The sequence below is a fragment of the Sciurus carolinensis genome, chromosome 1, assembly GCF_902686445.1.
Source record: "Sciurus carolinensis chromosome 1, mSciCar1.2, whole genome shotgun sequence".
NCBI lineage: Eukaryota > Metazoa > Chordata > Mammalia > Rodentia > Sciuridae > Sciurus > Sciurus carolinensis.
Genome location: NC_062213.1, coordinates 197,280,303 through 197,302,229, shown reverse-complemented (window position 1 = coordinate 197,302,229; position 21,927 = coordinate 197,280,303). Strand labels below are relative to the sequence as shown.

Sequence of the window (21,927 nt, the reverse complement as noted above, 5' to 3'; positions counted from 1 at the left end):
GCAGCCGAGGGACAGACATGCCGGCCTGAGCCGGTCTGCGCAAAAAAGCAGGCCAGTGACCCGAGGCGTTGGAAGCACGCAAGCACGCTGTGGAGGGAGACGGCCCATCCCGGGCGCCCTGGCCTAGCTGACGCTGGTTCCCAGGAGGGGCATTTTTGTCTGAGTAAATAAATGGCGATTCCTCTCCCACGCGGCACCCACGCGGGTCACAATGCTGAGTACAAGGGCAGCGGGCGGTCTGGGCGTGCGTTCAGGAGGGAAAGGAGTACAACTTAAAAGCCCAGCCTGCTCGCAGGTCTGCCTCTTGCAGGAATGGTAGGTCGACTATGAGCAAATATTTTAATTAAACATGGAGGGAAAACCACTTTGGAAAGCATACAGGAAAAGGTAGTTAACGTTGGATCACTTAGAAAACGGAACCTCAGGGAGTCTAACAGAAATGCACCTTCGGTCGACTTTGCTTGGAATTCCTCGTCTGACTTCCTGTCCCAGTGCACGTGGAAAAGGCAGCTGCCGCCAGGGCGGACCGGCCGCCTCAGAGGGTGCGCGGGTTGTACTCGGGCAGGCGCCTCAGCTTCTCCTTCTCTGTCTCGCTCTCGTCCCGCGCGATCACCAGGGAGTGTGAGTAGCCCATGGCCACCTGTGGGGGCAGGGACAGCAGGACGCTGGTCTGCAGGCCGCAGGGGTCGGCTCGGAGGAGAGGGAGGCCCTCCTCCCTGAGCACGGTGTCTCCCCAGGACGGCGCCGTAGGGCCCTCCCCGCCAAGCCTCCAGGCTGCCTCAAGAGGCCAGATGGAAGCCAGCCACTGAGCCCGGCTGGCAGGGACTGGCAGGGACGCAGAGATCCAGCTCCCCGTGCCACCTGCCTCCCTGGATCAGTCCCGCAGGCCGGGCCTGGCCCTGCCCTCTGCCTCCCACCCTGGCCTCGCAGGGCCTTTGCCCGAGCCACACGCCCACCCTGGGAAGATGCACATGGCTGAATGTGTGTATCACAGGATGCGGCCAGCCTTCCTCTGGACCCTCCCCCTCCTGCTGACGGCCGTTAGCCATCGGACACGTCAGTGTGGGGGCAGGAACCTGGACAGGGAGCCGCGCTTGCAGGCTGCAGACCCAGAGGCACGAGTCGCCATACGCGCCCTCCGGCCCAGCTCACCTGTTCTGAGAAGATGCCGTCCAGAGTCCGCACCTCCTGGGCTGCAGTGGAAGACTTGGGCTTGTGGTCCCCGTAGCCCTGGCGAGGCAAGCGGAGGACATGCTCACCACAGGGACCAAGGTGGCACAATCCGGAAGGGGAGGGCCCCGGCATCCGGCACCCGCTAGCCAGGAGGGGCCCACGCAGGTTCACAGGCCGGCTGACTAGACTCCAGGAAGCCCGAGACCCGGGGTGGGTGTACAGGAAGATGGAGCCTTTTAGGGAGCATCACATGGTGACAGCAGATGAAATCCCAAGCGAGGAAGAAATGGGAACCGAGGCTCTCAAGACCACAGGGTCATAACGACGGCTGGTCAGCAGAGTGACCACCACAGAACAGATGTGGTAAAGGGAAGGCCCCTGGCCAGTAAGGACTCCAGCACCCAAGGCGATGCCCCAGCCCAGGGCTGCGCTGCAGCCGTGTGCGAGGCTCGGAGATGGCCAGTCAGACTCCTGGGCTCCGCTGGATGGTGCGGGGGCTGCAGGGCAAGCGAGGCAGGACCTCACCCCAACCCGGGCTGGCCCACGCGTCCCCACCCTGCACCACCCACCAGGCCCTGGCTCACACCTCCCTGCACATGTGGGGTCTTCCAGGGCCCAAGGCTCCTGCTCCCCTCCAGCTTTAAAGTCCACGTGTAGAGGTGAAAGTGATTCCCCACGGGCCTCAACGAACCCTGCCCCCTTCTGAGGACAATCGCGAGGAAGCAGGCCAGCTCCTTGGTGTCTTGCGGTCGGTGTTCCACACCCGCCCTAGGTGGACTCCCCGGAGCCCCGACCACAGTGCGCACAGAGCGTCAGGAGGAGCAGGGCCAGCAATCCCAGGGGTGGGTCAAGGGACCAGGGCAGGCCCTCCCGACCATCTCCACCCACAGGCCAGCTCCCACCCACGTGGATAGCAAGAAATGAGAAGATGGCCGATAGGAGCTGCCAAGGTTAAGCTGAGGAAGGAACTGCCCACAGAGGAACAGCCATCAGCTGACCACATCACCAGCGTGTCCTTAACCAAGGACCCGCAGCCAACGGTACGTCAGGCACCAGGGCCTCAGAACAAAGGAAAGTGGACGAGGCGAGGCCAAGAGTGTGGGAAACTGAGGGCCACTTGTTCTACCTTCATTCAAGCCACTAAGATCACAGCAGTCAAACAAAAATGCGATCTAGGAAAAACGTCCCCAAATCACCTCCGTGCTGGCTGAGGGCACGCTGCTCTGTGGACCACGTACAATGGCCAAGGCTGCCTGGTGAGCTACTAACCCCGGGACACAGGAAAACTAGCTCAGACCCGATGCTCACTGGCTGCCTGGGGACGTGCACCTCCCGCGACAGGGAGATGCCCCGAAACCTCCTGCCTCCACGCCACGCGACAGGGACAGATGGCAGGACCCACACCCGTTGGCAGGGACGTCTGAAGCTTAGTGTGACACAGAGATCAGGCAAGCCCCGGGCCTCAGCACAAGAACGCAGGCCGGAGCTCTGTCTGCACACAGGCAGGGGCGCCCCGCCCGCCAGGCCGCCCCGCCCCGCGCCGGCTCACCAGCTCCCCGAAGGTCGGCGACGGGCCCCAGCTGATGGTACTCTCGTCAGCGGCCACGATGACGCTGCTCTTCCTGCAAGAGGCAGAGGCATCACCCCGTCAGCCAGCCCCGCCCGGGGGAGGCCAGCCTCGACGCAGGGCACCCCACACTGTGCCCAGGGAGCAGCAGGCTCCTCCTGAGCCCAGAGGTCACCCTGTGCAGGACACTCGGGCCCCAGCAGAACCCCAGAGCCCCAACAGGGCTGGGAGCCCAAGTCAGGGGGCCTGTGCCCGACCCTGCCTGGGCACGGGGCTCAGAGGAAGCACACTGGGCAGAGGCGGCCCCTCGGGGGCGAGGCAACGGCCCATTCCTGAGGGGCAGGTCTCCACACAGGGGACGCACGGGGGCACCGCACCTCAGACGGAGCCTGTCTCTGAGCACGTGACCTGGGGGCGACCCTCTCCCGTGTGTCGGAGGCTAGACTGTCCTTTCTAGTCGAGAACTTACCAACCTCTGGCTTCTTACCGTGAAGACCGGGAAGGGGCCCCTGGTCCCCGCAACCCCAAGCCCTCACTCGCTGCCCCGGTACCCTGACTGCACCCACGGGACATGTCGGATGGCCGGGGAGGGAAGAGACACACCAGTGTGCGGGGACACTGCCACCTACCCACAAGCCAGGCTCCGGATCCTCCAGCCACAGAGATCCTGCACTGCTTTTGGGTACATAGTAGACTCTCGGGAGGTGTTGGTTGCTCCCCAGAAAAACAGGCCACCTGGAGGAAGACAAAGGGTGTCCACCATGAGCAGGCGTCCCAGGAGCGGAGGCCTCCCCGTCAGCACTGCTAGCAAGAGAAGCATGCGCCCGCCAGGTGACCCTGGGGACAAAGGGAACAGAGGGCCGGTCTTGGGACAGGACAGTGGCTCTGTGGTCCCCACGGGAGCGGTGATCTACGGGAGGGGAAAACCAAGCCCCAGCTCTGCCGACAGGCAGCTGAGGACACCACTGACCCACTTCGCTGACAGCAAAGGAGCAGGTGTAGCCGGCGTAGACCTGGGACGCCCCCCGCCCGGGGAAGTCGAACAGCTTCACCAGGCGAGGCACCATCTCGTCCTTCTGCTCCGCGTGGCCCAGCCGGCCGTAGCCGCCGAAGCCCCAGGAGAAGACCCGCTTCTGCGAGTCCAGGACCAGCTGGAGGGAGGAGACACGGGTTGGGACCAGCGGCCCTCCCAGGAGGCGACAGAGGTGGTCGTCCCCATCGGAGAGCCTGGCGCAGCAGTAATGGCCAGGCCGGGGACCCCCGCGCCTGCCTGGCGCACCGCGTGGACTCTTGTTTTTTGTTTTTCTTCTTTAAGTCACAGGTCTCCCCTCATCAGAGGCAAGAGGGTGATGTTTGCAAACAGCAGGGCAAAAGGCCCAGCGATACTGGACTGTCCCTCAACGCCCTGCAGCTGGGCCTTGGTGACAGGAGCAAGCGCCATCACGTACAAGCTCTTCTTTCCCGCCTGGCGATTCGCGCGTGAACCGTGTGAATATACGCCTCCTAGGACCCCAGCAGAGGGCTGGGCATGCTGGGGGGAGCGCCGGCCAGGTCCAATGCCAGCACCTCAGATACACGGGCAAATGACCAACAGATAAATTTGACCTAAACGAACTCTCACCTCGTTTCCCCAGAATACACTACACAAAACAGAATCTGTTTCTGGATCTGAAAGAACTGAAAACCGCCTAGTCAAATCCTAACCCCATCCACATACCACCATGGGGAAGATTCTGAGGGAAGGAAGTGGCCGGAACACTGCAAAACACGTCCCTGGGCTCAAGCCCAGCACACTCAACAAAGAGAACTTCCACCTGACCCATAACCGCCCTCAGGCAAAACCTCAGGAAGACACCCACGCGCCAACACACAGGCCGGGGCGCACCTGCAGCCCCAGTGATTCGGGAGGCTGAGGCAGGAGGACGGCAAGTTCCAGGCCAGCCTCAGCAATTTAGTGAGGCCAAGGCAACTTACTGAGACTAATTTCAGAAGGGGTGGGGCCTGTGGACTTAGCCCAGTGGTATCGTGCCCCTGGGCTCGATCCCCAGCAACGAAAGTCAACACTAAAACTCAAAAGGGGCCAGAGATGTAGCTCAGTGCTAGGGCACCTGTGGGCACAACCCCTAGTACCACCAAAAAGAGATATAAAACTGGCACTGCCGCTTGCCCGAAAGCGAACTTCAAGGAAGCGCCTGCCCCTCACATGGGAGCCTCTGTGAGGCTCTTAGACAACAGCTGAGAAGCACCTCCTCTGGGCCAGCCTGCGGGGCCATGTCCGTGTCCAGCTGCGCCAGGCCCCTGCAGGGCCGCCCACAGAGGCTAACGGAGGCAGTGACAGGTGCTGGGCCCCGGGCCCACAGGGAAGGTAGGATGTGAACCCTGGACCATTCCTGGCCGGAGCACGGACACACGCTCTGCACCCGTGTGGTGCTCACGTACCGTGTGGTTGGCGCCACAGGCCACATCGCGAACCACCACGTTTGGGACGGGCAGAATCTGCCCGTCCTTGGTCTTCTCGATGAAGATGGCCACCCGCCGGGGCACCAGCTCGCAGTCGTACTCTATCCGCTGTGCCCGCGCGATGAACTTCCCGTCCGAGTTGTGTCCTGCGGTGAGCAGAGCCTGCCGTCAGCAGCAGCACAGGGGGCAGGGGACGGGGGACAAGGTGCCGAGCTTGTTTCCTGCCGTGGCCCCAGCGCCTGCCCCACCTGCCCAGTCTAGGCCTCCCCGGGGTCTCCAAAGGAGGCACAGCCCCCGGGGGCTCATGAAACTGGCTCGGTAGGTGGAGACTGAAAGGCCGCCCTGCGCAGCACCGTCCTGGGGAAACGGCCCTGGGCATCCAGAGCCTTGGGCTTTTCAACTGATCCTGAGCCCACAGCCGGCTGTTGGCCTGTCAGCTGCAACGCCATCACGTCGGCCGGCCCCTGGCTGACACCTGTGTGACATGCTTGTCCGCACAGGGCGCCTTTGCTGCTTTCTGAAGCTGTGCTACTTAAACACTTTGACGTCACTGTAAAATAAGTGGTAGTGTCCAGGTTGGTGACAGGGCACTGTGCCAAGCCCAGCTTCTGGTGAGCAGGTCACGTGACCGGAGGGTTCCCTGACACGCTGCCCACCTCTTCCCACCGCAACGTGCCTGTCCTGTTAGAAGCCTGGGGGTCACACCAGGCGGCTGTTGTGGTAACCTCTGCGCTTCAGGATGTGCAGCTGTTTGTCGCCCCGAGACGGGATTCCAACACTAGCACCGGGTGTGGTGGTGCACACCTGTGATCCCGCGGTGCAGGAGAACCCAAGTTCAAGGCCAGCCTGGGCAACTCAGCAAGACCTTGTCTCAAAATAACATAAAAGGGCTGGGGCTGGGGCTCAGTGGCACAGCACTTGCCCAGCACAGGGAGGCCCTGGGTTTGAGCCTCAGCACCAGATGAAATTAAATAGAGGTATTTTGTCCATCTACACAACTAAAAAGTTTTTTTAAATAAAAACGTTTTAAAAAGCTAGGGATGGTGCTCAGTGGTGAAGCGGCCCTGGGTTCCACCCACAACCCTGTAAGCGAGCAGCCCCCATGCCGCTGGCACTCTGGTGACGAGGGCTGTCAAGGAGCAGGTCCATTCCACCTGCTGCCACAGAGCTGGACACCGAGACAGGCAGTCCCAGAGGGCGGGAAGCTGCCTGCAGCCGCCTTCTTCCACCTCCTTCGAGAACAGCGTTCTCCCCAGGCCCAGAAAGCAGCTTCTCCGGGACACACGGCTGGGACTGGCAAATGAAGCCAGACAGCGTGACACGGAGCGCCGGCTGTGACAGGCCTGGAGGCCACTGCGGCCCATCTCTGAAGGGCTCTCTCTGGATCAGCTGAGCTGGAGAGACACACAGCCAGCTGCTCGGCTGGGATGCAAACCAAGCAGCCTCCTGAACTCCCGGCAGGCGGGTACGAGCTGAGCAGGCGAGACAGCCGTCCTGGCAGCCGCTCTGCGCTCGCCACCTCACTGTTGCTGAGCCCCGTCCTGCAGGAAAAGCAAAGGCAGCAGGGGAGCGGCCCACGTAGCAGGAAGCACAGATGCGCACTTCCGTGTGGAGCCCGGGGCTGGGCGCAGCACGCGGGCGGTGGCCATGGAAACCGCTCCTGCCACAGTGCCGGCACTCCCCGGCAACTGCACACGTGTGCACAGGGGGCTGTCCTCCTTAGTCACTTCTGACTTGAGGTATATTTAGTTTCAGAGTCGCCGTCCCCTGAAGTCCAGGGCCAGCACAGTGCCCTCCTATTCATGCTTCTCCACCTGACCTCTGCGTCCCATGACGCCACACTGGTCACAGGCCACCAGGGGCCAGCAGGGGGCACCCGCGCCACACGGCCTGCTGCAGGACTTCCGGAGGGGCCGGAGCAGCACGAGGGCGACCCCTGACCTGCAGGCCTCTGAGACCTGCAGGCGAGTCTCCTGTCCACTGGGAGGCCAGAGCGGGGCAGTGATGCTTTCTGAACGAGCACATCCCGCCGAGGGGAAGCAGGGAGCGCCACCCCTCGGGCACACTGGCCCCAGCGCGACCCGGAGCACTGTCCGGCAGGGCTCAAGCCGTCTGGACGCTGCGGGAGCCCCTCGCAGGAAACACCAAGGAAGGTGGGGGCGCTCTCCTCCTCCTACTGCCACTTTGAAATCTTCTAGACATGGGTTTTCAAATCAGAAAACAGCATCTTCCACCAGACCCCACCCCCAACTTCGCCGAGGCAGATCACTAACCCGCTGGAACCCTGCAAGCAGGGGCTCCCCGCTCCGCCCAGGCCCACTTAGTGGGGAGAAGCTATGATCTGAGATCAATCACCACCTCACTAACGTGTGTGCAGCCCCCACGGACTCCGGGCTCTAAAGACGCAGTTAGATTACAGAGCTCTTAAAACACACTTCCATACCCAGCTGGCCATATTCAGGGCACCCAAAGGAATAGAGGTTTCCTTTGCAGTCCATTATCATACTGAATTCGGCCCCACAGGCCATTTTGGTAATTGGCTGGCCGTTGTACATTATCTGAAAAGAAAAGACAACAGACTTTCAGGCATTTTTTTAAAGACTGATAAAAAGTCTCCCCTCTCTGTGCGACGCTATGGCACACGATTACTAGGCTTCGAAGGAGATTTAATGGACTCCACCATCCTGAAGGCCAGAGCCCAGGTGCAAAAGGAAGACTGGAATTCAACACCCTCAGAAGTCAAAGAAGGGTAACCCAAGTCCTGGGACTCTGTACCCACAAAGTGCCCAGCTGCACGCCACACATCCTGGTGAGCGCCAGATTCCAAATTCAACAGGTGTGGGAACAAGGTCAGAGACACGACCTGACCTGTGACCTACAAGCCTCCCTTCAGTGGTACTCCAGCATCAGCCCCAATTTAAAAACATTTAAAAAGATTCTCATTTGCTCCTCCAGCTACCCACACTTCGTCACGGAAGGCATGAACCAGGGTGAGGCGACAGCCGCGAAGGCGGTCACTTAACCTGGGATTTGGAAACCAATGAGAAGGTCATCAAGAAACTTGCTGCAGGGTCCGCCTGTCAGGCTGGAAAGGCCCAGGGGGGCACCTAGAAACAGGAAGCAGCGGAGCAGCCAACGCTGTGCGGGAACTAGAGGCAGCGTGTGAGTCGGACCTCAGACCTGGTCATGACTGCCTGGCTCGCTCTACTGTGGAGCCCGTGGTTAGCCAAGCAGGAGCACTTCCCCAAGTCCCCAAACCCCAGGCAAGCGCAGCTACTGCCTCAGACCAAGTCCCTCCTTCACCACCTACGAATAGCATTCTGCTTCATTTCTCCGGTAGGAATCCTACCCCTTGAACTTGACCCTAGGCTTCTTAGGAAAGAGAGACTGCCTCTTCTTACTTAGGTTCCGAGCAGCTACATTTGCAGATGAAGACAAACTTACAGCCACAGACCTCTCACTTTTTTTTTAGAACAACACAGACTCAACTCAAGGTCTCTACATACATTTCCTTTGAAAGGAAAACCGCTTTCAGGATGCTTGTTGACCCGACCACAGCTAAACCCGTTTAAAAGCCCCCAGCACGTGAAATCTGCTTGCGTACCTGCGCAGGGCTGGGCACAGCATCCGTCTGGTTGCCAAGCCCCAGCTGCCCCATCTTGTTCTCTCCAAAAGCAAACACGGAGCCCGTTTCTGGAAAGAGAGGAAAACATCACAAAAGGGAAAGTAACGCTGAATGTTTTAAACTAGATTTGGAATCAGAGGCATCAAAACAATGCAAACGGCTCATTTCCAGGCAGAATGTGACACAGTGCCCAAGAGTGCTGGGCAGGAGCTGAGAGCAAACCCCACTTGGCATCCAAAGCTGGGGTGCAGCTTAGAGAGGCCACGGACACCCTGGCATTCACTGTCCCAAGGGGCTACCTGCCACCTGGGCTCCCACAGCACCTTCCTCTCCGTGGCCAAGTCACTCTGGCGACTCCACCCAGGCCCCGAGGTGGCCCACTGGGCATTGTGCCAAAGCGAGGACCAGCCAGCCCCTTACCAGTCAAGGCCAGGGTGTGGTTGCGCCCACACGCGGCTGACACGATGGCTTCGTGGCTCAGAGCCTCAATGGGTCTTGGGGCTTCGACTCTCTTGGTGTCCCCATGGCCTAGCTGCCCCTTCTCGTTTCGACCTGCAGATCACAGCGGGTTAGGCAGGAGCGAGGGTGGCGGGCAGCTCTGCAGGGGGCTCCCACACTCCCCCGGGCCACACCTGTGTACCCAGAAGGAGCCTCCAACCCAGCCGACAGCTGGGGGAGAGAAAGTGCCAGCTTCCAAGTCCAGGAGGAGGCCGGCTGCAGGTGCTACTGCACCTTCCCCAGCCCTTGGGCCCCCCTTTCTGCCACGGTGACGGGACCCACTCAATGCACACCCCCAAATCTCTGGTACCCTGGAAAATGCAAGAATGACTGCGCAGCCCCACAAGAAGGTGCGCCCCCAGCCACCTGAGCCCCCACTGGGGAGACACAGGGCCCTCCACCCGCTCTCTCTAGGGCAGAGTTCAACAGGGACCACACCTTGGCATCTGGGGACCGGCCTGGGTTGGACCCCTGGTTTCTAGCCCCCGAGCCATCCCTCGCAGGACCCCACCCCGTGAATGAACCCTGGTGACCACACACAAGGTCTTCCCTGCCAGAGAAGCCACACCCTCCCTCCCCCCGGCACCACCTCTGTGGACTCCCACAGGCCTGAGGGGACCTCAATTCAGCTCCGAGACAGACACTGGTGGGCCTTGAGGGGAGCGAGAAGCTACTGGGCCCTGCCTGGTGCCCAGTGAAAGGTCAACAGAGACACACACCTGGCCTTGCCTCTGGGGAGGTCAGTGACTATGGGGGCGGGGGGCGGGGATGGATTTGGGAAGGAGACCCTCCCGGATACGCCTCAGCTGAAGACAGGCGGCTTGAGGGCCAGACCAGCACCCTGGTGGGAGCGGCCCAACCTCACCACCAGGCGTGAACGAGCACCCGAGCACCCACCGAGCACCCGAGCACCCACCGGCGCTGCACGCCTGAGGCCCAGGGCGGTGGAGACGAGCCCTTCCCTGGGGTGCTAGTGCTTAGGGCTGCCGCACAGCAGCCCTCTGGGTCTGAGGGACCAGCAGTGAGTACACTCAGGACGTCCCCAGCATGTCCCCGGCACTACCGCCCGCCCACCAGGCCGCTCGCCTCTGCGCTGGGATCATCAGATGTGTGGACGCGCAGATTCCTGCCCACAGGTCAGCACAGAGACGTTTTTAGAACCACAGAGCAAGTGAAGCTCAGCAAGGAGACCAGGAAGGAGCTATTTTAGGTTGGGAACACGGACATAAAAGCCCGTGCCCAGTGTCGGAGCAAGAAGCAGGAGACGACGGAGGGGGACACACCCCCGTGCCAAAGGGGAAAAACAGAACCAGGGCAAATGTCGGCATGCCATCAAGAGCCTGGAAGGATAAATTTGGGCCAGACACACGTTAGTTTTTTCAACAGAATTACAAAATTAGCAGAGAGCAGAGAAGATGACAGATGTTAATATATTTGGACTTTGGTACAGCAGCTCATGAAATCACAAAAAAAAAAAAAAAAAAAAAAAAGAAAACCACCGGTTCAAACAGACCAAAATAAAATGCAGTCATATGGACTAAAGCTAGCCAAGGGGCAGAAACGAGGGTGGGGACAAATGTCACCATGGCCAGCTGCAAGCAGAGCCCAGGCGCTCCAAGGACTTGGGCAGAGGAAGCCTTGGCGACCACCTCACTAAGGATCTGGAAGAGGGCAGCGGCAGGGGAGACCGAGAGGACAGGGCACCCCAGGTGCCCAGGGCAGGAAACACAAGGGAAGGCCTCTCCGGACACGTCCTCAGAGACGGGCGGCCAGCACCAGGCCCAAGACCCATGCGAGCCAGAGCCACGTGGTCACCACGCAGGCCAGTGGTACTCCGTGCGTGGACTCAGGCCTCGTGCCACACGGCACTGCAGAAGGGACATGCCTGGCACGGCCGCGGCCGGCTCGGAGGAGCCTCAGCCCCACAAGGTCTGGCTTCGGTCCGGGGGTCCAGGGGCCACAAGATGACGACTGACCAGGGGCGGAGGGGACAGGTGAGGAAGGGTGGCTGCGCGGGCAGTGTGACCAGGAGCGAGCGCCGTGCCCGCCACGCAGGGTACTCACCCCAACTCCACAGCTTCCCCTCCGTGGTGATGAGCAGGCTGTGGGCGGCACACGACCCCGAGACCACTGTCCGCACCCGGACCCCCGACAGGCACCCATACCTGTGGGGTCCCCACAGGTTCTGCCCGAGATTGCGGTAAGCGGCTGCAACGAGAACGAGGCGCGAATCACACGCCGCCTGCAGCGGACATGGGAGCCACCAGGAGGCCATCCCCTGCCAACCAGGGCCAGGAGCTCCCACGGTGCTGTGCTGGCCTGGAGGGGCAGGGCCAGTGGGGAGCGAATGGGCACCTCGAATCTCCACCGAACCCGAGGGCCCGGGAAGCAGGCTGCGGGGAGCTGGTGCGGCCCTCCTGTCACCCCCGGCTCTGCCATTGGCACGGCTCAGACCCACAGGCTGCTGCTACTGAGCTCACTGTGGCACGCGCCCTGCCACCAGGGGCCGCCTCCCCGGCAAGGCAGTGTGGTCCTTGGGCTCCCCACTGTAGGCTCCTTCCCAGCTGTCACCCAGTGTCCCCACACTGCCACCCGAGCTTCGTCATTCCTCGGGCACCTCAGAGGTAAAGCAGCTCAGGACCCCTGCCTTGGACCTGTCCTCCCAACTCTCTGGGAAGCCCCGCAGCCCACAGCTCAGAAACCACCCCTCTAACCCCAGGCCCACCTGGGTGCTTCTACTGCACCACCAGCCTTGCCCTTCTGTCGTGGGCGCCCAAGGCACGCTGTGCCCCCTTCGGCCCAGGGCCTCTCGGTGCTGGGCAGGAGGGGGAGCGGGCAGCAGCTTCTCCCTCAAGATCCCACTTGGCCCACTAAGGACGGGGCGTGGCCAATGTTGCTTCATTCTTTTTCAGCCTGGGGCCCTTGAGAGAGGGCCAGCCCTGGACCGCCTCTGTAGGACCCAAGCCTCGCAGGGAGCACCCCACGCTCCCGTCCAGGGCCGGGCAGGTCCCCCTGTGAGCACTGAGGCGTCACAGGGCTTCGGATCCAGCCCCACCCAGCACCACACTGCTGCAGACCCTGCGCTGGCAGGCGGGGAGGGAAGAGCAAACCAGACGCCTTGCAGGCCGTCAGAACCTGAGGAGGAACTTCGGGTAGCACCTCCGGGCAGAAGGTGGCGACTGCACCGAAGAAGACTCTGCAAGAGCAGAAGCAGCTGCCCGTCACCCAGAGGCAGGCGGGGCCTTCGGACGGAGCCGCTGCAGGCCCAGCGCTAGGAGGCGCCGGGCACTCCTGGCCGGCTCAGCCCAGTGCAGCCCTGCCCCAGATGACCACGCTGCCACCCAGGGAGACAGGGTCCCCAGGGGCTGGAGTGGGCGAGCCCAGAACTCCTTCATCTCCCTTGCCTCCAGTGCTGACTGGGAAAGGTTAAGAGGGCTCAGAAATATGCGCACACCTATAATCCCAGCTATTCAAGAGGCTGAAGCAAGAGAACCCAAGTTCAAGGGCAAGTTCAAGGACAGTCGGGCAACTTTGCAAGACCCTGTCTCAAAATCAAAAGTAAAAGGGCTGGGATATGGCTCAGTGGAAGAATCCCCCGACCCAATCCCCAGGATGGGGCAGAGGAGGGGAGGGGAGGAGTCTTAAAAATCCATTTTAAACTTAAAAAAAAAAATTACATACACCTGCCTCTGGAGGGAGAAAATTCAGGGAAGTCAAAGTGGAAATGGGGGAACAGAAACGCATCCTCCAGATGAGCCCGATCAGGGCAAAATCGCTCAACAAGACCAAGTGCGCTCTGGTCCCACCAGGCTGCATCGCAGCACCCACGGGAGCCAGGCCAACCCCGGGCCGAGCAGGGCCAACCCTGAGCCTGCTCCATGCCTGCTCCATGCCTGCTCGGGAACACACGCAGCCCCTGACTTGTGAGGTCCTAACAGTGGGCCACCCAGCAAGACAGCAAGACTGGCAGAGGTGCCGCCAGTACCAAGGTAAGTGCCCCAGACGGGGGGGAGCTTCAGGGACACAGGCTGTGGTGCTGAGAGCCGGGCGCTGCCACGAGGTGAGCTGTGGGATTCCTGCCATCTTCACGGGACGGGACAGCCTCCAACGCCCCTGCTTTTCGGCACTAGGGTGTGTCGAAGTGCAAATACTTGTTTATGGGCAAAGCGCTGTTGGGAAGCACTGTGGGCACCTTTCCAGAGGAGATCAAGAAGCCACAAATCAGGGCACCCGTCAGACGGCTCCGGGGGGCCTGTCCTTCTGGAGAAGGGCACCGTCGTCCTCCCTTTCTCTGACCCTGCAAATTGAACCCAGAGCCAGAGCACTCTGCCGCGAGCGACATCCCAGCCCTTTTCATCTCCATTTTGAGACAGGGTCTTGCTAACTAGCCCAAGCTGGCCTCAAACTTGTGATCCTGCAGCCTCTGCCGCCAGGTCCCTGGGAGTTCAGGTGTGTATCGCTGTGCCCAGCTAGATGCCAATTTTCTAAAGTCAATTGGGGACCAAAAATCCACTTCTTGGGACTTTTCTGTCCCCTGTCTCCAGCAGCCGTCATTTCTGTCAACCCAGTTCTGGCCACAGGCTGGCAGCTGGCGAAGCAATGTGGACTAAGCGCCTGAGACCTCAGCACCTGACATTCTGGCACCATCTCACAGGACCAGCCCCGCAGGGACGTAGGACATCCACACACCCAGGAAGCACACGGCGATCTCAGAAACGGCTTCTCATACCTTGTTGTTTAGGCACTTCTTTCCGACCAATCAAGTCCCAGTTGGTTGCCCCAAAAATCAAAAGCTGCCCTTTGCACTTAGACCCTTCAAGTTTCTACAGAGACAGAAAGAGGGAAAAAATCAGCTGGTTAAGGATGCTTCTAGCTTTCCAAGGCTGTCCCCGCAGCAGGAAACAAAATACATTTCTTTGTTGGCACTTTCACACAGGGGCTCCTGGTCAGAAGACCCACCTGATCACCCCCATCTACACGCTCCAAAGAGGGCGACCCAGACCCACCAGGGCCGCTCACTGGCTCCGCCTGGCCTCATTTTTAAATAGCTTTTGCAAAGCACTCCCAGCCAGATGGCGTTCCCCACCCCCACTCTGCAAAATGGTGGAGAGGGATATTTGTGCCAAGTGGGCCAGGTCACACACGGGGAATCACAACTGGCTCCTCCTGCGGCCAGGTCTGCCATTCCCACAGAAGCGCTGTGGACCTTGGGCACCGTACCCACGCCACTTCTGCAGATCATCACACCGCTCTCCCTGTCTGCTGTCCTCCAGGCCAACAGCTTTTCCATAGGAAGCTGGGGACACTGGAGATGAGTCTTCAACTTCTCCAGGAGAGTAAGGCAAGGGAGGACGCAGCCTCAATAGTGGCAGCAGGGTCTGACACAGGTGGCCTTTAACAGGCTCGCTCTCTGCTGCCTGAGGCAGGGGACCAATGGTGGGTGAAACGGGCCCTCCTCAGGGGGGTCTTGGTGAGGCTGTGGCTTCCTACTAGCATACTTTGATCCTCACCCTTCATCAACAGTTACCGGGCCACAGACCCTTCCCACCATCCAGGCAAACCCCGGAACTTTTCAAAGGCCACTGGGGCTGGATGGAGCTCAGTGGTAGAGTGCCGGCCTAGCATGTGCAAAGTCCTGGATCCCATCCCAGCACCACCAAAAGAAAACAGAAAAGGTGCCAAAAGGTCACTGCCCAATTCTGGGCCACACCTGTAACATCCTCCGCACTTTGATCTCTTGAGTGTCAAAGCGCACCTTTAAAAGTGATTTGTGAGCTGGGCATGGTGGCACACACCTGTCATCCCAGAGACTCAGACGGCTGAGGCAGGAGGACCGCCAAGTTCAAAGTCAGCCTTAGCAACTTAGCAAGGCCCTAAGCAACTCAGTGAGACCCTGTCTCAAAATAAAAAATAAAAAGGGCTGAAGATGTGGTTCAGTGGTTAACCGCCCCTGGGTTCAACCCCTTGTGCAAAAATAAATAAAAATAAAAAAACCAACAACAAAACCAAAAAACAGCTTGTTTTTTTTGGGGGGGAGGAGTTAAAAAAAAGTGGGTCGAACTGGGGATGTAGCTCAGTGGGTAGAGTGCTTGCCTTGCATGCACAAGGACCCGGGTTCAATCCCCAGCACCACAAAAAAAAAAAAGAAAAGAAAAAGTGGGTTGTACGGGGCGAGGCGGCGCGCCCGGTGATACCACCAACTCAGCAGCTGAGGCAGGGGAGCCAAGTTCAAAGCCAGCCTCAGCAATGCAGCCGGGCCCTACTTGGTGAGACTTTCTCAACACAAAAATATAAAAAGGGGTAGGGATGTGGCTCAGTGTAAAGCCCCTGGCTTCAATCCCAGTGGCAGAGCACAGGGCCCTGGGTTCGAGTCCCAGAACAGGAAACGACAGAGTCGGTTCTGCATGATGTGCCCAGCGCACAGCCCTCGCCTCCCGCTCGCGGTCTGCACGCCAGCAGGCCGGCCAGCCTGAGCAGTCCCTCTGGTTTACACAACCGCCATCGGAAGGCCTGGAGCAGAGCAGGCAGCTCCCGATCCCAGTCGCTCCAGCCCGGAGACGGCCAGGCTGAAGGTGCGGGCAGCCCTCCACTCCCTTCCAAGGTTACGCTCTCCACGAGGAATGAATTTTACCTCTTAGGGAACCTGATGTCCCAGGTGTACCACATGATGGCCCCCTTGTGCTCAGTCACACTTGTGACAGAAGCAGCAGCCAATCCACAGGTCACAGCCCCCAGCCAACACCAGCAGGGAGGCAGAGCACAGGAATGGAGCAGCCTCGGCTGGCCTCTCAATTATTCAGAAACGGGCCTGGCAGAGGCTGGTGACCAGTCTCCAATTACTGAATGGGAGCTGGTTTCCCCTGGAGCCTCCCCTCCTTTGGGTAAAGTCAGGTGCGGCTGGAAAGTTCTTGGGGCCTGCGGTCCATGGTTCTGTCAAGGTCCCGTGGAAGGAGAGCCCTGGCTTCTCTGCCTGCTACTGAGTCCCCATACCTCCTTCAAGGCAGCACGGAGCGGGCAGAAGAGACACAGGGCGCGTGGGGAAGAGGGCGCCAGGGTGACCCTCACTCCAGGCAGACAGAGGTCAAGGGCACCGTGCTCAGCATTCACCAGAAGTCAAACCACCAAACACCGAGATGCAGTCACCCCTGCCAGACTCAGTGCTGTGGCCACCCAGGACACGCCCTCCGTCAGGCCAGAAGGCTGAGGTTGCGACAAGGTGGCCAGAGCCCGCTGCCATTGCTGGGGGCAGAAGGATACTTCCCAAGTGACCGGGACACTGGTCAAGGGCTTGTGAAGCCCTACAAGCCAGCCTAGCACGTATACAAAAGCCAACTGTCTGATCAAAGGTGTTTGTGGGAAACCAAGTCTACCCAGTGACAGTGGTGGCTTTCCGTGGAGGGCAGGGACTGCTGGCCAGACTCGAGTTTTAAAGTCATGGGCCCTGAGTCCTCAAGGCCCCAGGTGCAGGTGGCCACATTTTGCTACCATCTATGCCATTTATTACTTGCTTCGAGCCACTCACCATCTCTCTGTATAACAATATATCCTTCCCTTCATCTTGTATGGAATAAAAGATTTAAATAAGAAAGGTCACTCAAAACATCCATAAAAAAAAATACCCTTAAATCACAGTCCAGGTCACTCCTGGCCACAGACTCAAAACAGCCTATCACACGGGATAAAGGCCCTGGGAGCCAGGTGGCACCATCCGGGAGCCCACTGAGTGGGTGAGTGTCAAGTCAGAGGGAGAGCACGTGCTGAGCAGGCAGAAGCCTCACACAGGAAGGAAGGAAGAGCAGCCGGAGCGGGGAGGGCGGTCAGAGGGTGAGTGCCCCAGAGAGCGGCCCGGCGCCTTGAGGGGCCGGAGCTGGCGGTTCAGATGAAGCTGCTGTGTATGAGGCCGGGACCGACCAGCCTGAGGAAGAGGCCACCGCAGGACGAGCTACTTCTCACTCTGCTGCTTTGTGACGACTGGTCCTGAATGTGATTTGGGCCCCAATGAATGGCCGCGGCGAAAAATGCACACAGCTTCTTCCACCACCAAAGTGGAATTTCTGGTCCAGAGCAGTGTTTGAAATGCTGCCCAAGCGCAGGAGGCACGTCTGCACACCCACCCATTCAGGAGACTGGGCTCTTGGAGGGGAGGCCACTGAGAAATCCCGCCAACAACCAACCCCCAACAGGCTGTCCATTAAAACCCTTTAAGCTCGACGTTCAGGGGTACTTATTTCAACCTTTCCAATTGGACAGATGCCTCAGGGTCCACAAAAACTTATCAACCCCAAACAGGAAAAACTACCAAGACTCGGACACCTGCGCCATTCACCTGCCCCCAGGACTCAGCCAAGTCTGCGTGGTTCATAACAATCAGGGCTGACCCGACCCTCACAGGACAAAACGGTCACCTGACACAACTACCGTAAACCCCTGGCCCTCACAGAAGGCATTCTCCTGACCTGAAATCATGGGAATGTTTGTAAAACTATCCATCTTTCATGGACGGTAACTCTGCACCTGAACAATCTGAACATGGAACCCATTTTTCCAAGCCACCTTCTGCAACCTGGAGGTGGAGGCAGAGACAGCTGGCATGGACGGTCCTTGGGCAGCACTCTCATGAGCCCCTTCAAGCAGCAGGGCAGGGGAGGGCTTCTTCTGAACTGAGCTAGGGACTGCTGGTGATCATGGCAGCAGACAGGTCCCCAGAAATGCCTAACAGAAAGGCCAGCAATCTGGGGCCCGGGACACGAGGCAGAAAAAAGACCAGAAGCAGAATGCCACCCTAGGCCTGTGGGAATGGAACAGAGCCATGAGCCCAGCCCTGAGCCTGGACAGAATTCAGTGGATTCAGGAAATGAGACTGAAGGTGTGTGTTTTCAGTACGGTGTAAAAGAGCAGCCAGTCCAAGTCTCAGCCTTCCTGGATTCTCTGAGCCCAAACAGTGCTGACCAACCCAAAGAATATGCTCAACAATCCCCCTGGTTTCTCTTAAGGAATGGAATCAAGAGAAACCTTTCTTCTGAATTCCTGTTCTGTGCATACTTACACATGACAGATCCACCTACATAAACAGGAATCCAGACAGGAACGACTGCTGGGCCTTGCTTCTGAGTTTGTCCTAACACACTGTGATGGGGGGCAGTGTCTGCACTACCACGGTCAAAGGAAAGCAGTTCCTGGTCCCTTTCTCCATACACTGTACCACCCTGGTGTGAGGCAGGCCCAGGTGTCCCTAGGCAAGACCTTTTGACCCAGTCTAACTCTTCCACAGGGAGAGCAGTTATAAAGCACTTTCACACATTCATTTGCAGAGCCGTTAAATGGTGCTGTCCTGCCCTATCATCTCACCTGAGAAGGATGGAGAAAGTGCACTACCGCTAACCACTGGAAGTTGCCTGTGCTCCTGGGGAAGGCTTCCATTGTCTCCTTAACCCTCACCTGCCCTCTGGAAAAAGCACCTATGAGGAGTAAAGGTCCTCTCCAGAGTGGTAAGCCTCCCAGTCCAAAAGGGAAGTTCCTATTCTTTCCTGTGGTCATCCGAGAATGCGGAGAAACTGTCCATCTTCTCCCCAAAATGACATTCTGCACCAAACTTGCAAAAGTTCTACTGGGGAGAGTTGGGTTCGGCTCTGCAGCCCTGCAGAGACCTAAGCAGGGTAGGCCACGACTGACTGCCATTGGGGGAAATGAAGCCCACTCACCCCACGAGAAGTGCTTCTCAACTGGGGGCAACCACGGAGCCCGGGGGCCCGCACTGCAGCCGTGGGCCACCAGCCGCAAACAAAGCCCGAGCCCCTCTGCACCCGGATTGGGGAGTGGGGGGTGGGGGGTGGAGGGGGCGCGGACTGCCCGCGAGGACATCTGCGCATGCGCCCTCGCACCCGCCGGTGCCAGCCGCCCCGCCTTCCCCGCGCAAGTCTGCATTGGGCATGCGCGGCGGCCAGCAGGCCCCGCCCCCCCGGGGCGCCGGAGCCGAGGCGGCGGGAACCTCAAAGCCCCGGCGCGAACCACCGCTCCCCACAGGGCGCCGGCTGCCCTCCCCGCCGCGCCCGGGCCCACCGGCGGGCACGGGCGCGGGGGTCGGACGCTGGCGCACTGGGCTTCCTGCCGCCGTCCCGGTCCCAGCGAAGTTGCCCAAGTCCCGGCTCCGGGCGGGGGAGGGGCGGGAGGGAGAGCCCGCGCGGCGCCGGGGGCGGGGCGTGACCCCCGCGCGGGCGGCGGGCGCGGGCTCGGCCGCCCCTCCCCGCGGCCCGGGCGCGCGCCCCAACGGCCAACGGCCCGCGCGGCCGTGGGGTCCGTAGGCCGCGGCCCGCCCGCCTGCCCTTTTGTTGCGCGGCGGCGGCGATGATTCAGCCCACGGCCTGCGCCCGCCCGCGCCCCGCCAGCGCCGCGCCGCGCCGCGCCCCCGCCCGCCCGCGGGCCCACTCACGACGCGCTCCTTGGTGTGCTCGGGCTCGGTGATGACGACCGCCGCGCCGCCCGCCTTGCCCGCCGCCGGCCGCGCCGCGCGCTTGCCGCCGCCGGGGGCCCCGTCGAGCTCCAGGCCGTCCTCGTCGCCGCTGCTGCCGCCGCCGCTGCTGCTGCTGCAGCGCTCGGGCCGCTCGCGCTTCCTGCCCGCCGGGCCGCCGCGCTTCCTGGGCGCCGCGCGGGCCGTGCCGTTGCCCGAGCTCGGCTCCTCCCAGGCCGCCGCCGCCTTCTTCCTGGGCATGGTCGCGGCTGGAGGGAGACACGGGGCAGCGGCGCACAATGGACGGGTTATAAACTGCGCGGGGGGAGGGGAGGAGACGAGCCACCCGGCCTCCACTTCCTCCCCTGCCCTCCCCAAAGTGGCGGCCGCGGGGTGGGCGGAGGGGTGCGCCGGGAGAGGAAATCGCGCCCCTCCCGGCTCGGCCGGCTCCTCCGGGGAGTCCCGCATGTGGTGAGCTCCGGGGGACCTGGGCGACCCCGGCCCACCCCCGGGCGGGCTCGTCCACGAAGCATCGCAATTGCGCCCCGACCCAGAAAAGTACAGGGGAGGGAAAAGGGTCCCCGATCCGCTGGATTTTAATTGCGCAAGGCTTCGGGACACTTGAAGATGCCCTGGCACCCCGGGCGCCGGGAGACCCTCTTCCCCGACCACCCCACCTGCTGCTTTTGTCCCCGTGCCCCCTCCCCAGTCCCACTCTGTAATGCAAGGTTCTCCCCATTCCCGCCGGCCCGAGACCCCAAATCCGCCCCAGCACGGGCGTCCCGACTTCGGGTTCTCGATTAACCGCGTCCCTTGGGGGCCTGCCCCGCGAGGGGGGTAGTCCGAATAAACTGGCCCCCAGTCCCAAACACCTGCTCGCACAGACACGGAAAATAAAACTTTAATGGGGCCAACTTTGCCGGCCGCCGGCCTCCCGGGCCCGCTCGCCGCCGGCCCGGCGCCGCGCGCTCGCCCGGTCTGCTTTTGCTTTTTTTTTTTTTTTTTTTTTTTTTATTGATTTTGAACAATGGGATCTCTGTCTGTCTCCGATTAAACCACGTGGATCCGCCTTCCTTCCCCTTCTTATTCATTCAATCCCCCAACCCCCCTTCCCCAGTTTTTTTTTTTTTTTTTTACCTTTTCTCCATTTAAAAAAAAAATAATAAAATTAAAAAAAAAAAAAAAAAAAAAAACACCAAACTTTCCCAGACCCCGCAAACTGATCACTGTCGATTTTCAGCCCCTACCTGGTTGGAGTGATGTGAAACCGAAGAGAAAAAGGAAGAAGACCAACTAAAGGACGGACCGGAGGGCTTCCTTTTTTTTTTTTCCGGCCCAGACGAGGGCTCCAGCCCACTCACCAGATACACTTAAAATGTAAATACGAGCTTCCAGAACAAATGCTACAACACAAAACAGAAACACATGTGCGGCCGGGCGGCAAGCGAGCGCGCGCGGGGCGGGCGGCGCGGGCCTCGGGGCGCGCGCGCCCCCTGCGGGCCGGCGGACCTGCGCCCCCTCCGGCGCGTCCGCCCACCCGAGCCGGCGCCCGGCGCCACGCCGCAGACCTGGCCCTCCCCGCTCCTGCGCGGTTCGCAGGCCTGCGAGCGCGCCTGGGGCCTTCCACGCAACGCGTCCTGCGCATTAGAGACGTCTTTGGGGCTTAGGAGAGTGTTGGATTGTTTTTCCCCTGCACGTCTAGACAGGTCACCTGAGGACACTCGCTGTAAAATAGTCACTTTGCTCACGCAGCAGCCAACAAGGGACGTGCCCTAATTGAGTGATTGGAATGAAAGATGAATTCAATTTGAATAACTTTCCTATGTAGAGAGAGGCTGGATTTTTATTTTTGTACGGAAGTGTCCCCAGTATGTAACAAGAAGCTGTTACACTGTTACATGGTCAAGTTACATAAAGGTGTGATGTATTAGTGAATTAATTCGTAATTAATTTGAGGGCCATAGGTGCACTATAAACTAGTTTTGATGGAAAATTTTCAGTTTTTGACATTGAGTTCCTCGTACATGCAAGACACGCTACTGGATGCTGTGTACAGAGACCTGCGTTGCGAGATTTCTGCCCTAGTGGTATGCACTGCAAGGAAAACGTTAGTTGAGCAAGTCATCCTAACATGTCTAGGGGCATCACAGGGAGGGA

At 60.0% G+C, this 21,927-nt stretch overlaps 1 protein-coding gene across 1 annotated transcript; it reads right to left on the bottom strand.

Annotated features, from left to right (window-relative positions):
* Positions 1-325: 325 nt before the first annotated feature.
* On the bottom strand, positions 326-21,174 carry Rcc2 (regulator of chromosome condensation 2). The gene is made up of 13 exons (XM_047558096.1): positions 21,018-21,174; positions 19,753-20,039; positions 14,053-14,146; positions 11,388-11,531; positions 9,246-9,377; positions 8,805-8,893; positions 7,644-7,758; positions 5,180-5,346; positions 3,711-3,891; positions 3,370-3,475; positions 2,723-2,795; positions 1,153-1,230; positions 326-640 (listed from the first exon to the last, which is right to left on the bottom strand). The coding sequence occupies exons 2-13, from the start codon at positions 20,029-20,031 to the stop codon at positions 536-538; spliced, it is 1,563 nt and encodes a 520-aa protein (XP_047414052.1). The 5' UTR covers positions 20,032-20,039; positions 21,018-21,174; the 3' UTR covers positions 326-535.
* Between the last annotated feature and the right edge of the window lie 753 nt (positions 21,175-21,927).